General features: G+C 41.9%; 1 protein-coding gene across 3 annotated transcripts; it reads left to right on the top strand.

Moving 5' to 3' along the window:
- The first annotated feature begins 1,547 nt into the window (after positions 1-1,547).
- LOC124128512 (von Willebrand factor A domain-containing protein 2-like) lies at positions 1,548-13,792 on the top strand. 3 transcript variants are annotated; one of them, XM_048396350.1, is made up of 5 exons: positions 1,548-1,566; positions 8,168-8,235; positions 9,641-10,225; positions 11,798-11,842; positions 13,362-13,792. In XM_048396350.1, the coding sequence occupies exons 2-5, from the start codon at positions 8,184-8,186 to the stop codon at positions 13,721-13,723; spliced, it is 1,044 nt and encodes a 347-aa protein (XP_048252307.1). In that variant the 5' UTR covers positions 1,548-1,566; positions 8,168-8,183; the 3' UTR covers positions 13,724-13,792. The 3 variants fall into 3 exon arrangements, with proteins under 3 accessions (XP_048252307.1, XP_046347900.1, XP_046347901.1); XM_046491944.2 differs by lacking the exon at positions 1,548-1,566 and adding an exon at positions 6,177-6,314; XM_046491945.2 differs by lacking the exon at positions 1,548-1,566 and adding an exon at positions 6,205-6,295.
- The last annotated feature ends 1,947 nt before the right edge of the window (positions 13,793-15,739 follow it).

The following is a 15,739-nucleotide window of genomic DNA, read 5'->3' as shown; positions in this document are numbered from 1 at the left end:
CGTGTCAGCTTGTCTTAAGAGGTGACTAGTATAGGGGATTGGGTGGTCAGGACCTGTGACATGGGTAAGTGCTGCTCAGTTACGCTCTCAGTCACCGGTTTGTCTGGTCCAGACCTGATTATTTACAGGCTACAGTGGTATAACTGAGGTATTGCCGAGTCTTAAAAGAACATTTACGACATTGTTTATTTAAACGCCTCAAACGTGGACCGGGTGGTGAAAAGACTCAAACGTTATGGTAATAATAATGTGTACCCCTTTCATGCGAGTTGTTACATTAATGGGACGGATAATTCAGTCGTCTAAGGCGCCGCATTTGGCTGTGCAGAGTTGTCTGCCTTTGATGTGTCAGAATCCTGTAATCATTGCCTCGAAACCCAGAAAACTGAAATACTGTACAAAGCGGCACTTTCCCGAATCATTCATGATGGAGGGGCTATTTTGTCTTCGATGACACGTGTTTGATACTTTAATAAAATCTTCAATTCACCGACAGAATATTTACTGAGGTCGTATTTTGTCGTCCGGATTCCACTTTTTGAGGCACAATTAATGCACTGTGTATTTGTTGTTTTACGCCGCACTCATAAATAGTCCAACTATATAACAGCTGGCTGTGAATAATCGACCCTAATCCGGTCAAGCCACTGATTGATATTATGAGCAACGACCACCGCTCTCGAGGTACGTTTACACGCAGTCATCTAAGTCCCCGAGCCTGACCACCTGATCCATTAAGTCGCCTGACCCGTGAAGATCCGGGGTAGAATAGGTCTTCAGCAACCCATGCTTGCCGTAACAGGCGACTATGCTTGTCGTAAGAGGCGACTAACGGGATCGGGTGGTCAGGCTCGCTGACTTGCTTGATGCATGTCATCGTATCCCAATTGCGTGGATCGATGCTCATGATGTCAATCACTGGATTGCCTGGTCCAGACTCGATTATTTACAGACCGCCGTCATATAGCTGGAATATTGCTGAGTGCGGCGTCAAACAAACAAACAAACAAACAAACAAAAAATTAAGACGCCTATCACGACAGGCATGGACTGATCCTGCATCGGAGTCCCGCGACAATGTTACACAAACAATTCTCAACACGAGGACTATAAGACACAAAAATAGGACCTGCACTAAGTGAACTCTTCAACGTGATATATAGTTTTTCTCTAGTGCCCACTCACTTGCATCCTGTTTGTGTTTATATGTACATACTGTACTTCACTGCTGTAGACAATATCACCACCGCAAGCTGTATAGCATGTTGATAGGTTACCGTGGCCATGGACAGTAAAGCAGGCTGTTTTTCCCCTTGTGTTTATTGCTAAATTGTACACCAACAACCTGTTTACATGTGCGCGTCATAATTTTAACATGTTGAACTGTTAATCCGTCAAATAGTGACGTCATTGAGTATTGTTCAACTTCTAGGGTCCGTTCCACAAAGCTATCGTAGCCCTAAAGTTATCGAAACTCTCGAACCTTAACATAGACTTACGACTGTCGTTGAGCTACGATCGCTTTGTGGAGCGGGGCCCTGGTGCGGCAGTCTTAGCAATTGACAACTAAGTTTTTTGGTGGATGTGGCAGTTAAAACGTTTTTAACGTAGATCTGAAAAGAAAAAGCAGCAAAGTAAAGAATAGGCTTTATCGTCTATCATAGTCTGTTTCTTCGATACAGCGTAGAACTCACATGCCTTTTAGATATTCCTTGGCCAGTACTGCAAAGAACGGAAGCCTAGTGGGGCCAAAGTGATTTTTTTGTGTGTCTAAGTATCTCCACCGTAGGATTTATTATCTCCTACGTAGGACTTAATTTCTTCTACGTAGGACTTAGTATCTCCTACATAATACTTAGTATCTCCTATGTAGGACTTAGTATCTCCTACGTAGGACTTAGTATCTCCTACGTAGGACTTAGTATCTTCTACGTAATACTTAGTATCTCCTATGTAGGACTTAGTATCTCCTACGTAGGACTTACTATCTCCTATGTAGGACTCACTATCTCCTACGTAATACTTAGTATCTCATATGTAGGACTTAGTATCTCCTACGTAGGAGATACTAAGTCCTACGTAGGAGATAGTGCTTCTAGGCCATACTAAGTCCTACGAAAGAGATACTAAGTCCTACGTAGGAGATAGTAAGTCCTACGTAAGATATACTAAGTCCAACATAGGAGATAGTGGTTCTAAGCCATACTAAGACCTACATAGGAGATACTAAGTCCTACGTAGAAGATACTAAGTCCTACGTAGAAGATACTAAGTTCTACGTAGAAGATACTAAGTCCTACGTAGGGGATACTAAGTTCTACGTAGGGGATACTAAGTTCTACGTAGGAGATACTAAGTCCTACGTAGAAGATACTAAGTCCTACGTAGGGGATACTAAGTTCTACGTAGAAGATACTAAGTCCTACGTAGAAGATACTAAGTCCTACGTAGAAGATACTAAGTTCTACGTAGAAGATACCAAGTCCTACGTAGGGGATACTAAGTTCTACGTAGAAGATACTAAGTCCTACGTAGAAGATACTAAGTTCTACGTAGGAGATACTAAGTTCTACGTAGAAGATACTAAGTCCTACGTAGAAGATACTAAGTTCTACGTAGGGGATACTAAGTTCTACGTAGGGGATACTTAGACCAAAAAAATTCACCGTGGCCCCACTACGCTTCCGTAGCAAAGCCAGTATAAATTTTATCTTGTAAAACTTACAAACACTCTAAGCCATTACGTTTATAGTTCAAACGTGCTTTGTACAATTTCCTATGAACCAGGTGTGCGTACATTATACTCTTATCTGTAAGTACCCTTTTTGTTTTATTGATGTAAGTATAATTCAAGAAACAAAAGTAATAATATTTATCTGTTAACGACATACGGCAGTCGAAACAAATATATTGTCCCCGAAAATTGTGAAACAATTAATTATTCTTCAGTCTTTATATAAACATGAAATTACTTGCCACAAAAAATACATTCTTGCAAGGTGTTATGCTTAACAAAAGATTTATGCTGGTAGTTTTAAATAAGAAAATATATCTGGTTTTGTAGCTGCTGCTGAAAAATATCTAATCTCCATACAAAATCCCAGGCGGGGGCACGGGTGGCCCAGTCGTCTAAGGTGCCGCGATTCGCTGTGCAGAGTTGCGTCCCTTGGGCATGCCAGAAACCTATGATTGTGGGTTCGAATCCCGGTTCGCCCCGATTATGTTTCTAGGTTTGTCAGCACCATACCCGTGCTCGGGGGTTTCACCGAAGTGGTAAACGTCTGAGACCTGCATCCCTTGGGGCTTTCCTCCCACATTAAGCTTACACGCCGTGATATAACTGGAATACTGTTAAAAGCGGCGTTAAACCCAACTCACTCACTCACTCACAAAATCCCAGGCTCCCTTCCCGCTCCCCCTCCATACATTTCATTTATGGCAACAAGAGGGGCGTAAAATTATTCCATACATGTATTTGTCAATAAGAACAGAGTATATATATTCCATATTTGTTAATAAGAGGAGAGTTTAGTTGTTGTGCCATATTTGTCAATAATGGGAGATTATATTTATTCCATGCTTGTCAAAAAGAGGAGAGTATAGTAATGTCATATTTGTCCATATCTTTTATACTCTCGTCTTGTTGACCAATAACGGAATAGCTATACTCTCCTCTTGTTGACAAATGTGGCTTAATTATACCATCCCCTTATTGACAAATGATGGAATAACTATACTCTCCTAATATAAACAAAATATGGAATAACTATACTCTCCTCTTAATAGCAAATGATGGAATAACTATACAATCCTCATATATAAAACATATGGAATAGCTATACTCTCCTCTAAATAGCAAATGATGGAATAACTATACACTCCTCATATAAAAAAATATGGAATAGCTATACTCTCCTCTTAATAGCAAATGATGGAATAACTATACTCTCCTCATATAAAATAATACGGAATAATCATACTCTCCTCTTAACTATGGCATAATTATATTATACTAATGGACAAATATGACATTACTATACTCTCCTCTTTTTGACAAGCATGGAATAAATATAATCTCGCATTATTGACAAATACGGTACAACAACTATACTACACTATATACAACAACTATACTCTCTTCGGTTCTAGAAAGCGTTTTCTCTATATCACAGTTATAAATTCAGATTTTGGCTATAAAGGGTATTTTATAAATATTCGATGATATATGTTCTATTCATAAGATCAGTCATCAATACAATACCTAACAACCAGATGTGGTGTCTGCCAACTAACTAATCTTAGATTAGCCCAGATAATGGGGTCAGCCGATACAGCAGGTCAGGTCATGCGAGCATACAATAAGAGTGAGTGAGTGAGTGAGTGAGTGAGTGAGTGAGTGAGTGAGTGAGTGAGTGAGTGAGTGAGTGAGTTTGTGAGTAAGAGAGTGAGTGAGTGAGTGAGTGAGTGAGTGAGTGAGTGAGTGAGTGAGTGAGTGAGTGAGTGAGTGAGTGAGTGAGTGAGTGAGTGAGTGAGCGAGCGAGCGAGGGAGGGAGGGAGGGAGGTTATAATCCGCTTTTAGCAACAGTCAAACAGTGTCAGGGCTTGGGGCACCAGAAATGGACGCCACATACAATAAAATATCGTGTGACAAGAGCTTACATGGGTATAACACGAAAATGTCAGTGTGACAGTTTTCAAACATTCCATACATCCTTTATGAAGTTCTAAATGCAATGTATGTATTTTAATTGCTTAATTATTCCAGTGAGTGATTGCTGATGATATAAACATGTCGACTGTGAGGGGGGCGCAGACGCGGGGACCCGGAGGGCATCTGTCCTCCCTACTACAACATGTCAATGATGTTCATTATGCATACATGTGCATATTTGGAGGAATAAATTTGAATACGTCATGTAAACTGTAGCAATTAATTATCAAAGCGAATATTGTCCTGAGTGCATGGCTTGATATACGAGCGCCATTAAAGCTTGAAGATGCTCGTAGCAGCACGATTTGAACTTGCATAAACAGTTAAATCCTGTTAATCGGAACGCCTTGTCATTCCGGGCAATCTTCTCGACAACGTCTGTTCATTTGCGATAGGAACTACTACGTACATGCGACGCGATTGTGGACAGTTTGCTTGGAATAGTGGTGTCCGGATTAACGAGGTTTCAATGTAAGAAAATATATATTATCATTATTTGTTAAGATTGCTGATGTTCGGTATTTTATGCATCAGTGTTCCCACGGATGCCCTTAACTTATATTCACTGTTAATATGTAGGCATGGGTGGATGAGTCGTCTAAGGTGTAGCGATTCGCTGTACAGAGTTGCCTCCCTTAAGCGTGCCAGAAACCTGTGATTGTGGGTTCGTATCACAGAATCGCGTTTCATGGTATGTCTGCACAATAGCCGTGATCGTTGGTTTCAACGAATAGTTACACGTCTAAGATTTGCGTAACTTCGAGCTTTTCTCCCGAGAGTGAGTGAGTTGGGTTTAGCGCCGCTTTTAACAGTATTCCAGTTATATCACGGCGTGTCAGCTTAATGTGGGAGGAAAGCCCCAAGGGATGCAGGTCTCAGACGTTTACCACTTTGGTGAAACCCACGAGCACGGGTATAGTGCTGACAAAGCTAGAAACATAATCGGGGCGAACCGGGATTCGAACCCACAATCATAGGTTTCTGGCATGCCCAAGGGACACAAATCTGCACAGCGAATCGCGGCGCCTTAGACGACTGGGCCACCCCTGCCCCCCCCCCCCCCCCCCCCCTTTTCTCCCGAGAAACGCCCTGATATACTTGTACCTGAAATGCTAAAACCAAACTCACTCACTCAGTGTTAGCTATAAACCATGATTTGCGCATTGAAAAACACCCTAAACTATTCCAAAACGTAGCAAATTGACAACTTCACCCGTTTGCATTATTCTAAAGTCATGACATTACTATTACTGCGTATTCAGAAGCAATGAGCCTCACACAAGAAACTGTTAAATAAAATATGCAAATGACGTCATATATAATATATCTTTTAGCTATATTGAATCACGTGTGGCGGCTCTCTGTTGTATCGGTCCCGACTGTCCTCAGGAGACATGCTGACAAATGAACGCAGAGTTGAAGGGAGAGCACATCCGGGTAATTGACAATCCTCGTGAACCTCCGTGACGTCAAATCACGACAAGACGTTATATACAACCTGTCTTCAGTGGTTAGACATAACTGGCTGTTAGAAAGGGCACGGTCGGTATAAATAGATACCAGATCTTTCATTTGGGCATTCAGGTAAAAGGTCCAGAGTCCCGTGAGTATAAGGCTGTGTTTTGACGTGGCTATTTGGTAAAAGTGTACGCTGCGTGGTATAGTTGGTGTTGCATACGTAACGTTCGTAAGATATATTTTCAAATATGTTTCTTATATACTAAAATCTAATTCCTGTCTCGAATTTGGCTCACGAACTAATACTAATACTAGCGTCATCACTATTTGTTAGTTATTCATAAACACAAGAATTATATTTCTTATAATGGTGGAAAGTGTTTTATCGCTTTTATTTATATAAAACCTTTCTCCTCAAATCTGAAGTTTAAAAAATCTAATATTTGTTATTTCATATTCAATCATCATTAATTCTCATTACGAGATACAGTAAACTACGGTTATAACGAACTCAAAGGGACCACTAAATTTAGTTCGTTATAACCGTAGTTCGTTATAAACATATTTACAGCAAATGGACGGGACCAAAAAACAGTTCGTTATATCCGTCAGTTCGTTATAAGTGTGTTCGTTATAAACGTAGTTAACTGTATCTCGTAATGACAATTAATGATGATTGAATATAAAATAACAAATATTAAATTTAATCCGGACAATAACATTTCCGGTGAAATTGTCCGGTTAAACACATGTCTCATTTAGACCTCGTGGCTTCAGAGTACTGTGAGTCTGCATCATTTAAATATTAAACGTCAATGCCAGAGAATAACCAGTCTCGGTTATCCGCCGAATTAGGTTCGATTTCTCGTAACAGGCAAAATAGAGGTGAATATTGTATGAAGTGACACAGAAAATCATCGATGACACCAGGTGTTCGTGAAACCTGGTGTCAAAACCTGTTCACTCTCTGCCCTACCGGTAAGCACCCGCCGCTAACACGATTGGCATAAAATGTTTGTTGTCTGACCCCGTAAAGCAGTAACCCCCCCCCCCCCCCCCCCCCCCCCCACCCACACACACACACACACACCCCATACGACGGCGGTCTGCAAGCAAACGAGTCTTGACCAGACCATCTAGATCTAGACAATAACGATATTTTAATTTTGAATTGCGTCTGCTGAGTACAGGTGCAGAGATGAGGATGCTCATAAGTAACGAGGAACGTTTAAGACAAATGTTCTTGCAACTTTGCAACACAGTTGGGGGCGCTTTCAGTGTCTCGGCCAAGCATTTTAGTTGACAGAGCACAATTGATAAATGCGATTATGATGAAACTCGAGGACTTCCAAGCAGTATGTGCCCGGAATATGGGGTTTCTAAAACAACAAGGTCCTGATAAACGAGGTTTCATTGTACATTCATAGACGAACTCTAGTTACACTTAATACAAATGGCTCATAGATGTAGGTTATTCAAATATGGATAGGATAGGCGAGTTTCTAGCTTCATGTTTATTGATACAACTCTTCATGCAACAGACAGATGGCGAATGACTTTATCAGGACATAAACGTATAAAGGTAGCGTTTGTTTTATCCCTATACAGTGAGTGAGAATGGTTTTGCGCCGCTTTTAGCAGCAATACTTTAAGAAATATCACGGCGGAAGATACTATTAATGAGCTTCACATATGTGGGGAATCGAGCCCGGCGTAACAAGCAAACGCTTTACCAAGCTTGACTGCCCCGCCGCCCATCCCGATAACGTTCTTCCACGAGTCTATGCCCACGAGACCAGAACCATGCCCTGAATCCAATGAATAACACATTCGTATATAACATAAACAGTTAAAGCAACAGGCGCGCCCCAGTTTCCACTTTAGGCTCACGGGTCCTCGGTCTAGACACCTGAGTAAAGATGGGTGCACCGTGTTTGAAATTAACATCCCCCTATAATCTACTGTCAGTGTTGAAGTGGTTTCACTCTTTTCTTACAGATCTTAAACAGACGCGATGGAGCGTCTTGTCCTTCTCTTCATCACCGTCGGCACAGTCTTATCACTTGGTAAGTGTTCAAGCAATGTTACTGTCACGATAAAATATTTATTATGATACTGTGTTACTATGGTGGCCTAGAGGGGACATCGCTTTATCGACTTCAACTACGGTCGCGAGATAGCGATAGAGCGATAACACGAGTCGAGAAAACGATAGCATGAGACGAGAAAGCGATACCGGGGGATGAACAAGTGATATTTTCTTGCGCAACAATATCACTTTCTCGTCTCGTGTTATCGCTTTCTTGTCTCATATTATCGCTTTCTCGTCTCGTGTTATATCCTTCTCGCATCGTGGTATGGCTTAATCTCGCGGTCGCAACTGTTGTCGATAAAGCGATGTACCCTCTCGGCCACAATATATAACTGTTAGTACAGCAATTGAAAACGTTATAAATTCATTCTTGAAATCTGAAGGTTTCCGTGTAACATTCCGGAAATAAAGTAACTAACAAACAGAACATATTATTACACTGATTCGGATGGTGGTGTTACAGTTGTCTTGGGGCGGTCGGGTAGCCTAGTAGTTAAAGCGTTCGCTCGTCACGCCGAAGACCCGGGTTCGATTCCCGGCATGGGTACAATGTGTGAAGCCTGGTGTCCCCCGCCGTGATATTGCTGGAATATTGCTAAGAGCTGCGTAAAACCACACTCACTCACTACAGTTGTCTGAGGTGCTCCAATCCTCTGTGCAGAGTTGCGTCCCTTGGGCTCGCCAGAATCCTCAAATCGTTGGTTTGAATCCCAGATTCGCCCCGATTATGTTTCTAGACTCGTGATCGGCGGTGACCGTCAGTGACCTGCATCACTTCGTGCTTAAACCCCACACCAAGCTGACACGCCGTCGTATAGCTGAAATACTCACCCACTCGTTACTACGCTTAAGTTTAATAAAGGGTAGATGAGGTAGGCAATACTGAAGACTTCAAACCATGTACAGTCCAACCTCGTTATCTCGTACCCTGTTATCTCGAATGAACCGATGTCTCGAAACTATTTTCCGGTCCCGACCGCCCGACTTTATAATTGACAATATACAATATACAATAAATTGACCCGCTTATCTCGAATTCGAGATAAAAATCCATAGCGCTGTCTCGAACCCAAAATGTGACTTAACTCGACTTTTGTATCACTATCTTGAAGGATGCATGTGCCACAATAACAATTTTGAGAAGGGGGTCGACTGTATATATGAACACTACAATGGTCTTCACATTCCGGGGCGGTCGGGTAGCCTAGTGGTTAAAGCGTTCGCTCGTCACGCCGAAGACCCGGGTTCAATTCCCGACATGGGTACAATGTGTGAAGCCCATTTCTGGTGTCTCCCGCCGTGATATTGCTGGAATATTGCTAAAAGCGGCGTAAAACCATACTCACTCACTCTTCACCTTCCCCCTCCTTCATCCACAGATTGCAGTGGTCCGGCCGACATTGTCATAGCAGTACCAGGATCCGAAACTGTGCCAAAATCTCAGTTCCGATTCCTGGAGAATTTCCTCACCCAGCTGGTGAGCTACTACAACATTGCACGGGATAACACCAGGGTAGGCCTGGTCTTGTATGGCAGAGAACCCGTGGTCATTGCCGACTTGCACCAGGGAGTCACACGCCAGACTGTGAACTCAAGAATAACACTCCTGTCTCAAAGAAAATTATACACTGCTGACATTTCTGGGGGACAGAATGTTCCCAAAGCCATCCAGAAGGTCCATAAGTTACTCTCCGCTGGGAGAGGCGCTGTACCTAAAATTGGCGTTATCATGACCTACGGTGGCGCCGATCTGACGTCACCGGATGCCCAGACTGTCATTGCGCGCATATCAAGTGCATCGGCTGCAGCGTTGAACGATGGGATCAACTTGTTTGCTACCAATACAGGAGGCGGGTTGCCAGGCTTTGTCAACATCACCATGGATACCTGCAGGTTGTTCAGCCTGGGAAATTACGACAATCTTGAGACTCTTTTGCCGTACTTAGCGAGTTCAACGTGTTATGGTGAGTGTTTTATGTTTTTGGGGAACCGGTTATGTGTTCATTGAACCAAGCTGATAAATGTCGATATTGAATGTAAACGATTCATGCTCTTGTGATAAATACATACTAGGGGAACTTGTGACCAGTCGCCTAAGGCGCTGGAATTTGTTGTGTAGAGCCAGAAACCTATGATCGTTCGTTCGAATCCCGATAATGTTTCTGGGATTGTCAGGACCATACCCTTGGGTACCTCGTGGGTTTCACCAAAGGGGTAAACGTCTTAGACTTGTATCACTTCGGGCTTGGAATACTGTTCAAAGCGGGCTTAAAGCAAACTCACTCACTCACTCACTCACTCACATATCCTCGCGTACTGTGTTTTCGAGCCCATAAGGAGTATTTCTCATTACGTGTCTAATAATAATCAGGGGCGGTTGGGTAGCCTAGTGGTTAAAGCGTTCGCTCGTCACGCCGAAGACCCGGGTTCGATTCCCTACATGGGTACAACGTGTGAAGCCCATTTCTGGTGTCCCCGGCCGTGATATTGCTCGAATATTGCTAAAAGCGGCGTAAAACAATACTCACTCACTCACTCTAATAACAATCACACTACACTAAAACTAAGACTTACCTTTGAGAACATTTGTTTCTGTTTACAATTGGATAGTCAAATGACCACATCTTGTCAAATTAATCGCGATAATGCCTCGCCAAGTGAGACGAGTCAATCAGGCGCCATCTTGTTACCGTCACCTGATTTTGTGCCCCGCCATGACAGTCAAGTTAAAAATAGATGCACAGCATGATCAGTCACATGACATAACAGACAGGAGGTTTACAAACAGCAGTCGATACATAATTGGTGCATACGATTGTTCTGTTGCAAAATTATCATCCAATCAAGGTTCATTAAAATATACATCAGTGAAAAGTTTTGAGGTATGTTTTCATTACTTTTTGAATATCTTACCTCGTATAGCTTAATTCGTAACATAACTTCAGCGGCAGGTGGCGAACTCTTTGATGTCTACAGTGAGCCTTGATTTCTTCATTAAGCGCAATGTTACATATTGTTTAGGGGCTCGAAAACATGTTACGTGGGAATATAAATAAAAACAGTTGTAACCTACGTTGTGGATGTGGATATGGTTATTCTATGCGATCTTAGCGCTAAGATGATCGTAACTCATTAACATAGGCGTGGTCTAGTGGTAGAGCGTCCGCCCGGAGAGCGGAAGGTCCGCAGTTCGATGCCCGCCCGCGTCATACCGAACGACGTTTAAAGATGGTACTTGTTGTTACCCTGTCTGGCGCTCGGCATTGAGGGGGTAAAACAAGGACTGGTCGGCTCGGAGTCAGTATACTGTGTCTGAGTGGGGTATTCATGTTAAACTGCGGCATGGTATCTCAGAGAGCTAGCACTATAAATCGGCATCAGTCCGGACTAGTACAAGCAGCACCCCATGAGATCTGCATCCCATCTTCGTCCCCCTTTAAACTGACATGCCTTGATATAACTGGAATACTGTTAAAAGCTGCGTTAAACCCAACTCACTTGCTCACATACATGGATTAACGTGTTTTGTCTATCAGTTCTAGATCCCAGCGTCAATCCATCACCGCTACAGTGTTTCCCAGGTAGGTACTGCTACGTTTGTGTTGTATTGTTAACCATCACAACTGATACGATACAGACTAACACATATTCTAGATAATGGAGACGTGGCATTTAATTAATACGAATACAAGTTGATATAAAACTTTCACTTGCCTTTTTAAAACTCATGGCATAACAAGATGTAAATTGAATAAAGAGACAAATTGAAGTATCGTGACGAAGACCATAGTCCACACGATCAAGCGCTTCAAAAACCAGTTGGGCAACCCCTAGCCTTGCCCGAAGGCTGTACTGAATGATATATTTCATAGCTTGTAAGTCAGTGCGTTTATGGGGGCATACAAGTCTGTGAGCACACTCTGTAAATCCGCGTAACTATGCGTGCATATTGGTTTTTATAAGTCTATAACTCCATAAGCGCAAACACAAAATGAAGTCAATTCTTATAAAAAGAAGTACGTCAACAATTATAGTTTGCTTTTTAATCATTTAAAAAAAATTTTTTTTATTGTTGTTTAACGCCGCACTCAGCAATATTCAAGCTATATGACGGCGGTCTGTAAATAATCGAGTCTGGGCCAGACAATCCAGTGATTAATATCATGAGCGTCGATCCACGCAATTGGGATCGATGACATGCATCAACCAAGTCAGCGAGCCTGACCACCCGATCCCGTTAGTCGCCTTTTACGACAAGCATAGTCACCTTTTACGGCAAGCATGGGTTGCTGAAGACCTATTCTACCCCGGAAAATCATTAAAATAACATCACTGTTGACAACGAAACGAAATCAGTGCTATCGTTCAGCGAAATAATGCTACACCAGTCCTGACAATCAGGAAACACTAGTCCGTTCGTGAGTGTGACCTGGGGGTAATGTTTATCGGTTTGTTGAAACATGAAGGCAAAACATAGGCGGCTCCAGAGGGGTTGGGGGTTGGGGGTCGGCGGGGGGAGGGAGAATTTTGATATTTCGGACCCCTCCCTTTTACGTAGGCTGGTTCCGCCCTTGCAAACGCCACAGGATCATTTGAAATCTAATTATATGATGGTGGTCTGATCACAATCTGCTATATCTTTTTTTTATAGCTAAATGGATAGAATTATCATAAAAACGCCCGCATGTTATCAGAAATGAGCGAGCCACTGTAACTTGATAATGCCCTCATATTACTTGACGACGGGCCATTATCACGCCCGTTGTTAGGTGACGTCATAGGATAGGGATAGGTGACGTAACGTTCAATAGTGACGTTATCTGGTTTGTTCTATGACGTTTCCATATTTGTAAAAGTGGGTCAGTGACATTCGTGTTGATTGCAGTAAATGTTTCAAAATCGACATTGTTGTTTCTTTTTATTTGATAACAAATTCCATCCATTTTAGCTATAATAACGGTAACGCTATTTTTCAGGGCATTATCATTTGCAGAAGCCCTCGGTCTTTTCTACTGCCCTCCTTCGTCGGGAAGACCTCGGGCTTCTGCAAATGATAATGCCCTGAAAAATACCGTTACCCTTATATTATTCTGTTTCCAGATGTCCAGTCTCCGCCTCCACAGGAGATGTTCCAGTGCCAAACCCAGGCCGTCTATGTAGCAGACCCCCAAAACTGTGCCTACTACTACGTGTGTCCCATGGGGATCCGCATGCTCTGTGCCCCCGGGTCTCTTTTCGACCCCATCATCAGCAGGTGTAACAGCAAGGAGGCGGTGTCGTGCTATACCGGAGTCACCTGCCCGGCCCCCAAAGGACTGTTTCCTCACCCCTGGGACAACACTAAGTTCTTATCTTGTTCCCAAAACATCCCCTATGTTAATGACTGCCCCGGGGGTCTCGTGTTTTACCCACTGAAATCCGAGTGTGACTACCCAGACAATTCCGTTGCGACCTCATACTAAATGAGACTAAATATACAAGAACAAATTTGATGGTATTATTTGGAATTAAAGCTGTCAACCAATTCTGAATATGCTTTCACGGTCATTATAGAAACATGTGATTGTCATTGTCAAACATATTTGTACATTTCACAACTCTTGAGGTACAACCGAACATGCTCTTTCAACGAAGATTTCAAAGAGCGATATGATTAATTAAAAATGCTCATGATATAGTCGGGACGGTCGGGTAGCCTAGTGGTGCAAGCGTTCGCTCGTCACGCCGAAGACCCGGAATGGATTCCCGACATGGGTACAATGTGTGAAGCCCATTTCTGGTGTCTCCGTGATATCGCTGGAATATTGCTAAAAGCGGCGTAAAACCATACTCACTCACTCACTCATGATATAGTCGGAATCGTATTTACAAAGTCGACTTAAGCCGCGATTTCTATGGTTTGTTTGTTGTTTAACGCCGCACTCAGCAATATTCCAGCTGTATGATGGTCTGTAAATAATCGAATCTGGACCAGACATTCCAGTGATTGATATCATGAGCATCGATCTACGCAATTGGGGTACGATGACATGCATCAACCAAATCTGACTACCCGAACCTGTGCCTATAGAAAGGGTGTTGTCGGTCTTATTTTATTCACAAGAAGCGGATTGTCGTTTGTAATAGTTGGATTATATTCAGAATCTGTGAAAATGTTTAATTATATATACGGACAAGAAAGATAATGATTCTATAACGGGAAGTGTGTTTTTGTCAGCATATTTTGTCAGGACATGACCCCCGAAAATAATCACAACTGTTATTTGTTAATGTTGGGAACTTTTCCTACACGAAATACTGTGGCTTGTTTTGTTGCTTTTCTCCACAATCCATCATGGATCATACGCCAATCCAATTCCATAATTTATGCTGTGCCAACTTTTGTAAGTTTCACTATCACATGCGAATAATTGAAAATTTCTATTAACAATCACACTTTTCTAGAAACGCACTTATAATCATATATTTAGGACAGCGTTGTATAAATGAAGAGAGTTTTGACTTTTTTTTATACTTTCAATGCCGTAAGTTTTTCGGCAAAGCGTTAATCGCCTGTTCAAGTACATGTGATAATTCCTTTAAAAAATAAAATTAAAAAAAGTGTATTCAGCATGCTTGTGTCAACGACCTCGATGATACTACAGGTTAAAAAAAGTCACGAGAAAATGTTTTTATGTTATGCATATTTTTACCGTCACTATACTCATGTTTTACGTTTATAACTGACATTCAAATGCCTTAGATGTCGCCGTCGAGAGTCCCCACTTAAAATTGACGACTTCTTGCCCATAAAAATGGAAAACAAACGGGATAAAACTGTAAACCATGAAATTATTGCGTAAAATACGAGGGCTTCGTTTAAATAAAAGTTTCTTGGCAACCATGTCAAATAATTTCAGAATCAATTGAGTGAATTGGGTTTTGACGCCGCTTTTAACGATATTCCAGTTAAATACGGCGTGTCGGCTTAATGTGGGAATGATGCCGATCTCAGACGTTTACCACGTTGGTGTAACCCACGAGCACGTAGTACTGACAAACCCAAACCTAGAAACATAACCGGGGCATACCGGGATTCGAACCCACAATAATAGGTTTCTGGCGTTCTCAAGTAACTCTACACAGCGAAAAGCGGCGCCTCGGAAGATGTGGCTCATCCACCCACTGAAAATGTACTACAACATATATATGAATATATGTATGTTGTAGTAGTACATTTTCATATATACATATATCTACATGTTGTACATTTTCATATATATATTATATGTTGTAGTACATTTTCGTAAATATATTTGTTCTAGTACATTTTCATATATATATATATATATATAATGTTGTAGTACATTTTCAGTGGGTGGGTGAGCCATGTCGTCCGGGGCGAAGCTTTTCGCTGTGATATATACTGAGTCAAATTAAAAACTTCACATTTTTAAAAGTAATCCCATATATTCTATTCAAAAGAAGTTAAGGATCAC

This window comes from Haliotis rufescens, unplaced genomic scaffold (genome assembly GCF_023055435.1).
Source record: "Haliotis rufescens isolate VD_foot unplaced genomic scaffold, xgHalRufe1.0.p SCAF_15, whole genome shotgun sequence".
NCBI classification, from domain to species: domain Eukaryota; kingdom Metazoa; phylum Mollusca; class Gastropoda; order Lepetellida; family Haliotidae; genus Haliotis; species Haliotis rufescens.
Note: the sequence above shows the minus strand (reverse complement) of the source record. Positions and strands in the feature narration are given on the sequence as shown.

Bases quoted from the DNA above. Each gene is read 5' to 3' on its own strand.
- LOC124128512 (XM_048396350.1), top strand. From the start codon at position 8,184: ATGGAGCGTCTTGTCCTTCTCTTCATCACCGTCGGCACAGTCTTATCA. The intron at 8,236-9,640 runs GTAAGTGTTCAA...CTTCATCCACAG, and splicing joins CGGCACAGTCTTATCACTTG to ATTGCAGTGGTCCGGCCGAC. The intron at 10,226-11,797 runs GTGAGTGTTTTA...TTTGTCTATCAG, and splicing joins AGCGAGTTCAACGTGTTATG to TTCTAGATCCCAGCGTCAAT.